This window comes from Pristis pectinata, chromosome 2 (genome assembly GCF_009764475.1).
Source record: "Pristis pectinata isolate sPriPec2 chromosome 2, sPriPec2.1.pri, whole genome shotgun sequence".
NCBI classification, from domain to species: Eukaryota; Metazoa; Chordata; class Chondrichthyes; order Rhinopristiformes; family Pristidae; genus Pristis; species Pristis pectinata.
Window position 1 is genome coordinate 43,033,560 of NC_067406.1, and position 14,821 is coordinate 43,048,380.

General features: G+C 40.6%; 1 protein-coding gene across 3 annotated transcripts in view; it reads right to left on the reverse strand.

Annotated features, from left to right (window-relative positions):
• The window catches only part of LOC127584676 (GTP-binding protein Rit2-like), a 222,128-nt gene extending 207,870 nt beyond the window's left edge, over nucleotides 1-14,258 (reverse strand). For 2 of the 3 annotated variants that reach the window (XM_052041573.1, XM_052041563.1), the window contains exon 1: nucleotides 13,928-14,258. In XM_052041573.1, coding sequence (XP_051897533.1) covers nucleotides 13,928-14,048 — 121 coding nt within the window. In that variant the 5' untranslated portion in view covers nucleotides 14,049-14,258. The remainder of the gene's footprint in view (nucleotides 1-13,927) is intronic. The other variant, XM_052041554.1, reaches the window with a different exon arrangement.
• Nucleotides 14,259-14,821: the final 563 nt, after the last annotated feature.

Sequence of the window (14,821 nt, forward strand, 5' to 3'; positions counted from 1 at the left end):
TTGTCTTATCATTATTTTTTTAAGCTCTTCTGGTTATTGTTTTCATTTTAAGTGTGCATTTGGTATCAATTGCTGTGGAATGTAAAATCCTACTTATATCAAATTGAAAATATGCTATTGCTGAAAAAATATAAGAAAAATAACAAATTTCCTGTCACTCATACTTGCCTCCATCGGTTGGGGCACTGAGTATAAAAGTCAGGAAGTCATGCTTGCAGCTGTATGAAATTTTGGTTGGGCCACATTTGAAGCATTGTGTGCAGATCTTATCACCGCAATACAGGAGGATGTGGAGGCTTTGGAGAGGGTGCGGAAGAGGTTCACCAGGATATTGCCTGGATGAAAAAGTATTAGCTATAAGGACAAACTTGGATTGTTTTCTCTACAGCATTAGAGGTTGAGAGGTGACCTGATAGAAGTATATAAAATTATGAAAGACATAGATAAGGTGGACAGTTGGAGTCTTTCTTCTCAGGGTAGAAATGTCAAATCCTAGAGTGCATCGATTGAAGGTGAAAGAGAGAATGTTTATAGAAGATTTACAAGGCAGGTTTTTTACATAGAGAGTAGCAGGTGCCTGGAATGCACTGCCAGGGGAGGTGATGGAAGCAGATACGATAGCAGTGTTTAAGCCTTTCAGAAGGCACATGAACAGGCAGGTATTAGAGGGATATAGACCATGTGCAGGCAGATGTGCATTTTAAATTGGCATCGTGGTCAGCATACATATCGTGGGCTGAAGGGCCTGTTCCTGTGTTCCATGTTCTATACCCCCATCTATCCAGAGAACTTTAATCCAAATGCAATATACTGTATATCTGAAAAATATATTATCTTTAATGATTGCAAGCCACATTAAATAGCAAGCTGAGAAACACGAGCATTAACATGTGTTATCTGCTGGGCAAACACGGCTCGTTACCAAGGATAAATATTGGGTTGCTATGAAGTGAGCCAAACAAAGTGCTACTGTCTTGAGATAAGACCCTATTAAACTACAGCAAACGATATGTAAAATAAGTAACCTCACTAAACGCTGAGCAAACCTTTGGCAGGGGCATGCCTGAAGGAACTAATCATTGAAATGTTCATGTAAAAAACATGAAGAACGTATAGATTCATAAGATATAAAAGCTAATTCATAACTAGGTTCTTCACTTCAGTCAGGTATGAAAAATGGGTCCTAGAACAAAAAGGAGGCATTTATAGATTCAGACTTTGACTGATCATTAGTTTGACTAATTGGACAAAGATGATTCCAGAAAAGGTGCATTTAGAACATAGAACAAAGAACAGTACAGCACAATACAGGCCCTTCGGCCCACAATGTTGTGCTGACCTTTAAACCTCGCCTAAGACTATCTAACCCCTTCCTCCCACATATCCCTCTATTTTAAATTCCTCCATATGCTTATCTAGTAATCTCTTGAATTTGACCAATGTACCTGCCTCCACCACTGCCCCAGGCAGCGCATTCCATGCCCCAACCACTCTCTGGGTAAAAAACCTTCCTCTGATATCTCCCTTGAACTTCCCACCCATTACTTTAAAGCCATGCCCTCTTATATTGAGCATTGTTGCCCTGGGAAAGAGGCACTGGCTGTCCACTCTATCTATTCCTCTTAATATTTTGTACACCTCTGTCATGTCTCCTCTCATCCTTCTTCTCTCCAAAGAGTAAAGCCCTAGCTCCCTCAGTCTCTCCTCGTAATGCATACTCTCTCAACCAGGCAGCATCCTGGTAAATCTCCTCTGCCCCTTTTCCAATGCTTCCACATCCTTCCTATAATGAGGTGACCAGAACTGGACACAGTGTGGTCTAACCAGAGTTTTATAGAGCTGCATCATTACCTCACGGCTCTTAAACTTGATCCCTCGACTTATGAAAGCTAACACCCAATAAGCTTTCTTAACTACCCTATCCGCCTGTGAGGCAACTTTCAGGGATCTGTAAATATGGACCCCCGCTGCTCCTCCACACTGCCCAGAATCCTGCCATTAACTTTGTACTCTGCCTTGAAGTTTGTCCTTCCAAAGTGTACCACCTCACACTTCTCCGGATTGAACTCTATCTGCTACTTTTCCACCCAGCTCTGCATCCTATCAATGTCCCTCTGCAATCTTCAACAATCCTCTACACTATCCACAACACCACCAAACTTTGTGTCATCTGCAAACTTGCTAACCTACCCTTCTACCCCCTCATCTAAGTCATTAATAAAAATCACGAAAAGTAGAGGTCCCAGAACTGATCCTTGTGGGACACCGCTAGTCACAGCCCTCCAATCTGAATGCACTCCCTCCACCACAACCCTCTGCTTTCTACAGGCAAGCCAATTCTGAATCCACATGGCCAAGCCTCCCTGGATCCCATGCCCTCTAACCTTCTGAAGAAGCCTACCATGTGGAACCTTGTCAAATGCCTTACTAAAATCCATGTAGACCACATCTATTGCACTACCCTCAATCTGTCTGGTCACCTCCTCAAAGAACACTATCAGGCTTGTGAAACATTCAATTCCTGTATTCAATGGTTAAATAAAGATCATCTCAGTGAGATATAGGATATTTGTATTTCTTTAAAGACAGTCTTAGCTCCATAAACCACACATTTAACATCCAGATGGTGAGATATGAATAATTCCACACCTTGCAAATATTCTTCCTGTCTTCAGTAACTACTAGGTTGGTCACCAGCAAAATATGTCCAAAATCCTGATCTGCTCACTCATAAACTGGTGTTCATTTTTAAGGATATATATTTTCCATCCACTTATAGAATCTTATGCCTCCTTAGAAGTGTGTTTTCTGTTTTTTGTTGCTTTTTGGGTGTCAAAAATTGAGCTCTATGGTGTACTAAAAGTCAACAGTACATGGGAGCTTGATGGGTAAGAGCAAAAGATGAGGGAATAATCTTCAAAGTTAGGAAATCTAAAGCTCTGTATGAAGAAATTTAACCCAGTCCATGCACCAAATATTAGTTGCACATTCTCCACCAACTGTCAATACTTTAGAACAGGGATTGCTTCAATCTCCTCTGCTTCATTAAATGAACTCCAATGCATTAATAATAGCACAACTCAAAGGGACAAGAATAGATTCCAGTAAACTAAAAGAAAATGTAACTAAGACATGAAAACAATATCCATTAGATTAAAGTAAATTGCAGGCAGCATTTCAAAAGTAAGATCACAACAACTTTTCTTCAAGACACAACAGCAAACAATGAGAAATTCTGGACAACCCACCAATTAGTTTCAAGTCACATGTAAATTTTCAGACTACAGACTCCACAGTTTCAATCATGTCTTCAGACTAATTTTGATCAGATAAGCTTGTCAGAGATATTTCTCAGTTTTTCCCTGAAAATGGCCTAGACTTTTTTTCCTTGTTAGCCAGGAAATCACTTGGTCTCAGTTTGGCTGAGGACTCTATTTGATACAGAAAGCATTGTAAGCTTTGTAGCTATTTGGAGCAAGTGGAAGCATCAGACAGTCTATTCCTATTGATCATTTTTGGCATATTTGTATGGTTTTTACTTTACCAAAAATGTCAGAAAGCTAATACCTGGAAATATATCCAGATTTATTTTCAGAAATATTTTCAGATTTGTGCATGGATCACAGCAAAGAACAAAAAGAGGTAGCAATGAGTGGAGGGAGAGTGTAGACCAGGGCATTGTCCGCGGTCTCAGCTATTGACCTGATGAACTCTCTAAGCCACATACCAGGCAGAATTCAGAGACAAGTCACCAGTCATTATTATTTATCACTAAGAATGCAATCTAAAATGGGTTGCAATACTCTAGATATATCAGAGCCTTTTGTAACATTAGTATTCATCATTTATCCACTAAACAATCAGTTGCATTTATAAAGTATCTTTAACATAGTAAGACATTTGAAAAAGAAAACTGGCCATTAAACCATTTAATAAAACAATGGCACATATTTACCTGTTAATGTATTGGCACTCATATGATATGTATCTAAAATGGCACAGTAACTGCAGGTGTTGTGCAGTTGTGTGCTTAAGCACAAAAAAACAAATGTTTCTGTCTAAATTGTGTCATACAGCAGCATGCTTTGCAAAGGTGTCTCCCAACTCCTCCACCATTGAAATGCATAGAAAGGCATGACCTCGCCATATTAGTATGAAGGATATGAAGATGCAAGATGCAAAATCCTATCAATTCCATTATGAGCCATGATAACTAAGCATGTAACATTCTGGCAGCAAACAGCTGGAACTGTGGAGTTCCATATCTATCCAAATTTACATGTTGTTTGGGAGTTTTAGAAATGTTGACTTGGCAATTTTGTTAAACGTACCTTTCAATTTTGAATATATCGTTTACACCATTTTTTTAGTTCTCTCTCAGTATTTCTCTTTCTGCAGCTGATTTGTCATTGAATTGTAGATCACTGGTTTTGATGAAGTACAGCTGAATCTTTGCTTCACCTGGAAGGAGTGCTTTTGTCCCTAGATGGTGGTATGGGTAGCGGTAAAAGGGCTGGCTTTACATTTCCTTCACTTATACAAGAAGGTGCTATAAGAAGTGGAGCTGATGTTGATGGAGATGGAAGAGCAAACTAAGACTTCATGGAAGGAATGGTCCTTTCGGAATTCTGAAAAGCGAGAAGAGGGGAAGATGTGTCTGGTGGTGGAACAACATTGTAAATGACAGAAATTAAGGAAGACAAGCCATTGAATGTGGAACTGTTGGGTGGAAGTTGAGAATAGTGTAAACCTTATCCTTGCTCAGGGATCTGATTTGTTTTTATTTCATATTTCTAGCCTCTTCCATTTTTTTATTACTTTTCAGGGCAGAAATTGTTACATTAGTGGAAGTAGATGATCTTAGAGGTGAAGCAGATACAGTGTAGGTGTCAAAATGGTACTAAGGTTGTGAACAATCTGGTTCAACTGTCAAGAGTTTCCATGGAGAGGGATAGTATTATTAAAGGAAATTTCCCTTTATTCTCCCGGATGTGGTTCCCCTGGTCAAGATGTGATACACAGCATTAGGAATAAACAGGAGAGAGAAACTGGAGAAAAAAATGTTTAGGGTGGAAGGAGTAAAGGAAGCAGATTTCACAGATTGGGGAAGGAAGAGTGGGCCATTTTGGTAGAGAATAGCAAAATCTAATATTACTTTATATGATATTGCCATGTATAGTGATTAATGGCTAGACAAGTTATCTGCTGCAAAAAGTTCATGTCTCTGCCTCTTTGACTTATTGGATCAGAGGTAAATCACAGCAACAGAAATAGCTAACATGATAGAGTATAATGATTTTAATGGGAACCAAAGGTGGAGGTAGGAGTGAATTTGAGCAGATTGATATTTGCAGAAATATTTTGGTGTAAAGGAATTTGAAAGTAACGTTGCAAGTGACTTGTTGAATAAAAGGGTGTAGAACTGGAAGTAAGAAGCAAGTGGAAAGTGTTGCAAAGAAGTGATTGGGCTGGCTCTACTGGACTGAGACAGTGGCAGCAGAGAGATCATATGAGACGGCAAGAGTGAGGAGGAGGCCCTAAATATAGGTTTGTGAAAGAGGAATTAATGCAGGGGAACTGTCCACACACCTATCAGTGTCACATCAGTAATAAATATATATAAATATATAAATTATGATTATAACTACATTGACTACTAGTCTATTAGACTATTAGAAGCTCACTTGACCATTTGAAAAATAAATATTTAATAAATAGTTGCAAACATGGATTCAGGAAGAAAAGAAATTGCCTGAGCTTTTCTCGAATTCACATTCTGAGTGAATTATGAAAGCACAATGACATTTACTTAACACACCAATTTTACAGGATCTGGGCATTGCTGGTAAGGACAGGTTTTTTTGCCCATTCGTAACTGCCCTTGAGAAGGTGGTATTGAGATGCCTTCTTGAACTGCTACAGCATTCCTGATAAAGGTACTCCTAGTGTGCTATTGATCGTGGAATTCCAGTATTTGGACCCAGCGACAATATATTTCCAAATCAGGATAATATGCAACTGAGAGAGGAAATTGCAGGTGGTGGTGCTGCCTTTAATTGCTGCCTTTATCCTTTTCGGTGGTAAAGGTTTAAAGTTTAGGACATGATGACGGAGTAACATGAGCAAAACAAATTGTAATGCCTTTTGTTGATGGTTGTCATTGCAGCCACTGTGTGACAGTAATGAATGAAATGTATGTTTAGGGGAGTTGATGGACTACCAATCAAGAAGAGTTTTTTGTCCAGGACGGTGTTAAGCTTTTTGAGAATTATTGAAGCTGCAGTCATTCAGGCAAATGGCAGTATTCCATAATAATCCTGAAGTGTGCTCTGTAGGTAGTGAATAGGCTTTAGGGTGTCAGAAAACAGGTCAATTCTACACGGCCCCTTAACTCCTCTTGTAGCTGTGCTATTTACTGTATTTCGCTGGTCCAGCTGAGTGGTTAGTGGTCATCCCCAGAGTAGGGGAAGCTTGGCAGCAGTAATGCCATTGAATGTCATGAAATGGTGATTAGACTTTCTCTTACCAGAGGTGGTCATTGCCTGGCACATCTGTGGAATGAATGTTACTTGCCATTTATCAGCTCTTGCCTGAATATTACTTTCTGCATGTGGATGTAGACTGCTTCATTCACTGAAGAGTTGTGACTGGAACTGAACATTATGCAATCAACAGCAAACATCCCCACTTCTGACATTATGATGGAAAAAAGGTTATTGCTGAAATAGCTGAAGGTGTGTGGCCTCGGATACTGTTCTGCAGTGATGTCCTGAGCTGGATGATGGATCTCTGAGAATCATAACAACCTTGCTTTGGGCAAGGTATGACCCCACCAATTGTATGTTTTCTCTGGATGCCTATTGAACATGTTCACCAAGGTGTCTTGATACCACACAGTCAAATGTTGTCTTGACTTTGAGGGCAGTAGCTCTCACCTCATCTCTAGATTTAAGCTCTTTATTCCATATTTGTCAAGGGCTGTGATGTGGCTTCCAAATGAATGCTCCTGGGAAAACCCAAACTGGGCATCATATTGGGGAGCAGGATCTTAGTGAGTAAGTTCCACTTGACCACAATAGCTTCCATCTCTTTGTTCATGATTGAGAATAAACTAATTTGGGGGGGGGGGGGGGGGGGGGGGGGGGGGGGGGGTGGGGAGGGTGATTAGCCAAACTGGATTTGTCCTGCTCTTGTGAACAGGACTTACCTGGCCAATTATCTACATTGTCAGATAGATGGCAGTGTAGTAACTGTTCTGCAACAGCTCGGCTAGAGGCATAGCTAATTCTGGAGCTCAAGTCTTCATATTACAGCAGAGATGTTGACTGGTCCCATGGGCTTTGCAGTGCTCTCAACCATTTTCTTGATATGACATGGAGTGAATCCAACTGGTTGAAGACTGGCTTCTGTGATCTCAGGAGGAAACCATGGTTGATCATCTATTCAATAACTTAAGATCATCTATTCAGCTTCTCTTGTTGAATAGGGTTGTGAATGCTCCAGCTTTGTCTTCAGCACTCACATGATGGACCTTGTTGTCATCATTGAGGATGGGGATATTTTTAGAGGTTCCTCCTCCTGTTTGGTGATTGTCCACTATCATTCATGACTACATGTGATAAGATAACAGAGCATCCCTTTACTGTATAGTGTTTTTTGTTGTTAACATACATGTAGTTCTGTATCACAGCTTTACTGGGCTGGCACTTCATTATCTTTAAGTATACTTGGTGCTGCTCTTAGGTTTACTCTCTGCACTCCACATTAAATCAGGGTTGATCCACTAGCTTGATAGTAATGAAGTGAGGGATATGTTGGGTTATCTGGTTACTGATTGTGAAGATATGCATTTCTGCTATCGATGATGGGTCCATAGGACCTCATAGATGCCCAGATTCCATTTAGTGATTGCCCTGAAACACAACACAGTGAAGGGCATCCTTAGAGCGAAAGTGGCACTTTATGTCCAGTGCTCACAGGTCACTTCTACCCTTTTGCATGGGCATGTGCATCTGCCATAGAAAGATTGGTGAAGACAAGATGAAGAAGGTTTATCCCTCATGTTGGTTCCCTCATTACATGCCACAGACTCAATCTGCCAGCTCAGTTAGTGGTGTTACTATCAAGCCACTCTTGCTGATGAACCATGAGGTCTCCCAACCAGAGCACATTCAATGCCCCTGCTATGTTCAGTGATTCAGGAGATACTTAGATTTCGAAATTAAACTATCTAAAATAAAATCTGGATAAGAAGCTGCTACATAAACATAAAGTAGTGTTTTTTCCAGAAAAAACCTGGAAATGATTAAGGAAATATCTGAAGGAGAGAAAATAATACATACCTGTTAGCAGAATACTGAAACCATTAACGTTGGGAATGCTATAAAATAAGTTGCATAAAGTATGTAATAGGGTTAAATATTGACAAATGGAAAACTGACGGAAGGGTAAAATTGATTTGTATATTCTATGAGTGGTACTGAAATACCTAAGAAAGCGTAGAAGCACTGCCGAGCAGTAACCGGAAAAACAAAGAAAATGTTGCACTCTTTGTCAGATTTTATGACACACGTCAGACCTTAAGTACTGTGACCAAGACCAAAGAAAGGCACTGAAGCCATGAAGGCAGAGGAGGGAAACACCAAAAACAGCAGAGAAAAACTTGTCGGGAAAATCCTGACGAACTTGCTTCTTGTTGCCTTCAAAGAAAACAGCTGTTAGCTTTGCATCAGTGGTCCACTGATACTTTTGTTAGAGGAGTATACTTCAGAAATGTATACAATATAGTCTGACACATCAAAACTGCCCTCTTGGAGAGGTTACCTTTCAAATGAACATAAACCATACCTGCTGGACAAAGTATAGAGGTTCAAATTCATTAAAATATCACAAAACATTCAGGACATATTGTCCAATAAACTCCAATGCTTCTGATCTTTCTTCATGGATGAGCGTTGTGAATGTGCATTAGATTTTCTTACCAAAGTTACAAATTTAGGACTGATGTGAGGAAAAGAGAGATTAACACATGAAATCAACGTCATTTAAAAAAGAGGTAATTATGATAATTGCACCTGAACTTTGAATCCACAGAGTTCGGCACGGTAGTGTAGCAGTTAGCTCAACGCTATTACAGTGCCAGCAATTGGGGTTCAATTCCCACCACTGTCTGTAAAGAGTTTGTACGTTCTCCCCGTGACTGCGTGGGTTTCCTCCAGGTGCTCCGGTTTCCACTCACATTCCAAAGATGTACAGGTTAGTAGGTTAACATGGGTGTAACTGGGGACATGGGCCCATTGGGCCAGATGGTCCTGTTACCGTGCTGTATAAATTTTTATAAGTTTTAAAGTTTTAAGCATGGCCTTTCTCACCTACATAAATACATAAGAACTAGGAGCAAGAGCAGGCCTCTTCATCTGGCTTCACATTTCAATACAATCATGGCTGATCTTCTACATAAGTGTCATTTTCCTGTCCTATCCTGACATCCTAAAATCCAGAAACCTATTAAGGTACCAAACTCCATAGATTCACTGCCCTTTGAATGAAGAAATTTCTCCTCATTTCAGCCCTAAATGGCCTACCCCTTCTTTTGAGATTGTGACCCTTAGTAGTGAACTCCTTGGCACAGTAGCGTAGCGGTTAGCGTGATGCTATTACAGCGCCAGCGATCGGGGTTCAATTCCCGTCGCTGTCTGTAAGGAGTTTGCACATTCTCCCGTGTCTGCGTGGGTTTCCTCCGGGTGCTCCGGTTTCCTCCCACATTGCAAAGACGTACGGGTACGTTAATTTGGGTTTAAAATGGGCGGTGCGGACTCGTTGGGCCGGAAGGGCCTGTTACCACACTGTAAATAAAAATTTTTTAAAAAATTTAAAAAGGGAAATATCCTCCCCACATCAATCTCTTCAAGCCTTCTTGGAGTTTTGTGTCATTGAGGTCACCATTCTTTCTCCTAAATTCTAAAGAATAGTGGCTAGCCTACGCCTTATATGATAGACCTGCCCTCCCAGGAACCAGTCTGGTGAATCTTTGCTGCACCGCCTCTATAACAACTATATCCTTTTTCAGATAAGGATATACTTGTTATACAGGATGTACCAGGACAGGTAGGGTTTGAGTTATAAGGAGAGACTGGATAGGCAGGGGCTTTTTTCCCCTGGAGGCTGAGGAGTGACCTTATTGAGGTATGTACAATCATGAGGGGCATAGAAAAGATGAATGGTCACAGTTTTTTCCCCAATGTAGGGGAGTCTAAAATTACAGGGAATGGACTTAAGGTGAGAGGGAAAAGATTTAAAAGAGGCCTGAGGGTCAACCTTTTCACACAGCCGGTGGTGGGTATTTGGAAAGGGCTGCCAGAGGAAGTGGTAGCGGAAGGTATAATTACAATGTTTAAAAGACATTTGTACAGGTAAATGGAAGGAATGGATTAGAGAGATATGGGCCAAACACAGGCAAGTGGGACTAGCTCAGGTAGGCAACTTGGTCAGCATGGATGAGTTGGGCTGAAGGGCCTGTTTCTGTAACATTTGACTCTATGACTCTAAAGTGCACAATGTTCCAAATATAGTTTCACTAACACCCTATATAATTACAGTAAAACATCATTATTCCTGGATTCAAATCCTCTTCCAATAAAGGTCAATGTACTATTTGCCTGTTATGCCTGCCTGTTAGCTTCCAATGACATGTGTACAAGGACACGTAGATCTCTTTGAACATCAACGTTTCTCAATCTCTCACTATTTAAAAAAAATACCGTTTCTTTCTACCAAAATGGATAACTTCAGGTTTTTCACATCTGACTTACAGATTTAGGATCTAGTACAACGTAAGTAGTTGAAGTAAACATCTTCAATTAAATGTAAACTATAAGTGTTTCAGCAGAAATCTAAAAAGCAGTTAGCTGTTTTGACACCTTTTAAATGAAACTTAAAAGTCTCATATTAATTAGTTGAGATAAAGGCTTTAAGTGAAACCACCCTCAGTTTGCACTTCAGCAGTAAGAGTAGTAAGTCAGAACTTATTTCACAGAAGCAATTGCTGGCCTAGGTTTGATAAGGTATGTTATCTGCCCATTTATGATTTTTACTGCTTATCATTGTGAATCTTCTGGGGTCAGACAAGTTAGTGTAATGACTACTGGCTCCTAGTGGTATTTCCAATTGTGCTTGGAACTCAATATTGTGGTACTCAGCAGGAAATGGATGTGGCTACAGGGGTTGGGTAGCTGTAGCCGATAGAAAGAACACGTAACTTCAACTAATTATAACAAGAACACTGAAAATATATAAGATCTTATAAGATATCTTTATTAGTCACACATACATCGAAACACACAATAAAATACATCTTTTTGCGTAGTGTTCTGGGGGCAGCCTGCAAATGTCGCCACGTTTCCAGCGCCAACATAGCATGCCCACAACTTCCTAACTCATACATCTTTTTGGAACATGGGAGGAAACCGGAGGACCCGGAGGAAACCCACGCAGACACGGGGAGAACGTACAAACTCCTTAAAGACAGTGGCCAGATTTGAACCCGCGTCGCTGGCACTGTAAAGCATTACGCTAACCACTACACTACTGTGCCTGCCACCATCAACTTAAGTAACTACTGCTTAAGTACACCATCAACTTAAGAAAGTACTCCATCAAGTTAAGTAACTACTGAGTCACTTTTACAAATCATTTCAATTATTAGATGCAATGCACACCCGATACCAATTGCAAACTTGATACATGCTGTATACATGTGTTCCTAACATCTGTTGTTGCCAAGGAAGTAAAGACAAAACACATCAAATGTATTACACACCAGTCATTATTCCTCCATTTAAATATACCCACCCACGAATATTTGGGTGGATGCTTCCACAGCAAGTGATGCCAGAAAATAGTTTTGCCACGAAAATGAACAGAAATCCAACATAATTAGTGTCAATGCAATTTTCTATTTCTGCTGGCCCCAATTCTCTCCAAAAAAAATCTGTAATAATATTACAAATACTGCCTGTTCAGTTTTGTCTTTAAAATATAGCATTAGCTAGAATGGACAATGATTGATTGACAGCATCAAGACCTATTTAGGAAATGAGTAGAGTGTCAAACAGACAAGGTTGCTATTCAGAAGTTATTAATTGGATACATATCCAAAGAAAACCATACCAAGAAGTTACTGGCTGGGAGAATAAAGTTTCTGAGAAGTGGAAAATTGCTGACAAACTTGGCTCATCATGTCATAGTGTTTAAATCCCAACTGAAACTGTGCAGCGTTGTTCAAAATATGTTGTTAATAACATGCCTATTATTATTAGCATGTTACTGCACCAATAATCCAGATGACTGAACTAAAGATAATGAGCCAGAAATTTGAATCAGGGGAATTTAAATTGTAGCAATTTCATAAATCTAGAATGAAAAAATAATGATGACCATTAATCTCTGAACCTTGATAAATATACATCTGGTTACTAATGTCCTTCCTTCTCAGTCTGGTAGATATGTGACTCCAGACCCACTAATATACTGAATTCTTAACTGCCTTCTGAAATGGCTCAGCAAGCCCTTCAGCTCAGATAATAGGGATGAATGATAAATACTGAATTTGTAGTGAGGTCCATGCTCTGTGAACAAATAAATAAATAGCCTTTTAACACCTCGTGACGCTTATTGAATCCGAATGATTTGGCTGTGGAACTTGGACAAAATGAGGAATTTGCAGGGTATTGCTTTGCCTGAAGGAATATGTTTTAAGCAACATAAATGATGTACATGGTAATTAAAAAGGCAAAATGTAAAGTGTGCATTAAATATCAGGTGCTGGTATAATATTCAGTTGTGAGAAAACTGAAAAAAAAATCCCTTTATGGGATAGTATATATCTGAGATGATAGTATGAATATATTTGAGCAATCAGTGGAGAATCCATCGAAGACTAGATAGAGAGCATGGAGAGATGAGAATTAATGAATTTACTTCTGAAGTAAGCAATGCTGTTTAATGAAACCATAGCAGAAATTCTTTAGGAAATCAAAGTGGAATGTGAAATTGACACATTAAAAATACGATCCTTGGGAAAGTCTCCTGCCTGCGTTTCGTCGGAAGAGATGCATACCACTATGCAAACTTCACATCGCCGATTTCTCATATTCAGGGGTACTCCAAATCCAGTGCATCAGGAACCTTTCACAATCAAGCCTACTTTTAATATGTTGTATCAGGATGTCACTGAATAGGTTAATATGATACATTTAATTCTAATTTAGTCTGTAGATATTCTTATGTATTAGTTTACTGTCATGACATTTTCTGATTCGGTTTAGATACAGGATTAGAGTTCTCCACAGAGGCAACATTCCTATTCGGTTTTACGCGAGTTAAAAAGTACACTGGTTGGACAGGGGTAAATCCCATTGTGGTCATTTCTTTGCAAGTGTAAACAGAACATCCAGGTTTCAGTTAAGATTATCTGAAACGACACAAATATGAACCGAGTGGTTGCTCGCATTCTAAACATCTGAGAACTGTTTCACTTCGTAACTGTCAGAGTCACGGTGGGTTTGCATTAATTTTCCGTGGCAATGACAGTCACCCTGAGCTAAGTGCACGGCTGAAATACAAATGTTGTCCAAGATGTAAATGGGCTGCACCCTAGAATGCATTGGTGTTACTTGAAGCAGCGCCTCCAACCCACCATCGCCCCCACCCACCCAACCCCCAAAAATACCGCTCCGTCTCGCTGCCCTTCCTTGACCAGACGTTGATACACCCATTACCGTCTGTGAGCTCCATTATTAAATTTAGGATGCCTAAACTGGACACTGTCAAGGAAAGGCGACGATCCTCCCGCCCTCCTACTTTCCACGTGAATGGGAGACGCGCTACTGACATGCAGGTTGCACAAATCGGCCGGTTTCAAACCTACCGCTTTTCCCAACCCCACCAGCGCCAAGCATGACAACTTTATATTCTCTCGATCCGCCCGAAGGACTGCCGCCGCCGCCGCCGCCGCCGCTGCTGCTGATCGACTCGTTTTCGACCTCCATCGCGATCCACTCACCAAACACAAAAAAAATTAAAGTGGAATTTAACACAAAAAGAAACACACCAGACAAAGGAAATGCAAAGTGGTGGCGAGAGAGCGGGTGCTAGCAGCTGGCTACATGGCGCTGCCGGGCGCTGAGTCCACACAGCGCGTTGAGTGTGAGTGAGTGAGTGCCTGTCGGCGTGGGTCGCCCAGCAACCAGCAGCCACAGGACTCGCGACAGAGCCCTCGGTCTGCAGCAACAAACGCATCGACAACTGGCCCTGCGGCTTGTCTTTCAGCCAGACAACCCCGTGGCTAATCAAGTGCAAGAAGAGCCACGCCGAAATTAGGAAGCTGGACGTATTGTATTTTACCCGGGCCCACGAATGTTTATGAAGAAATAGAAGGAGAAAATGCTGGAAATACTCGGCAGAGCTGAATTCTGATGAAAGGCCAAGACCTGTGATATTAACTCTCTCCCCCTCTACGGATGCTACCTAACTTGCTAAGCATTTTCTCTCCCCCCCCCCTCCCCTTTCTTGTATATTATTATAATGTTTGTTATTTTTCAATCCACCAGGGCCTTTCTAAAACCTGAGATATTTTGGAAGATGATCACCAAACTCACACTCACCAGTCTTTGCAAGTATCTCTTTTAGAACCCCAGGATGAAGGCGATGAGGACCAGTAATATTGGCAAACCTGAGAACTATCAGTTTGCCAAATTATCCTCCAGTGATATTACGGTGCCATGGATGCCTGTTATTTTAAGTATGTTTTTCGTGTATTCAT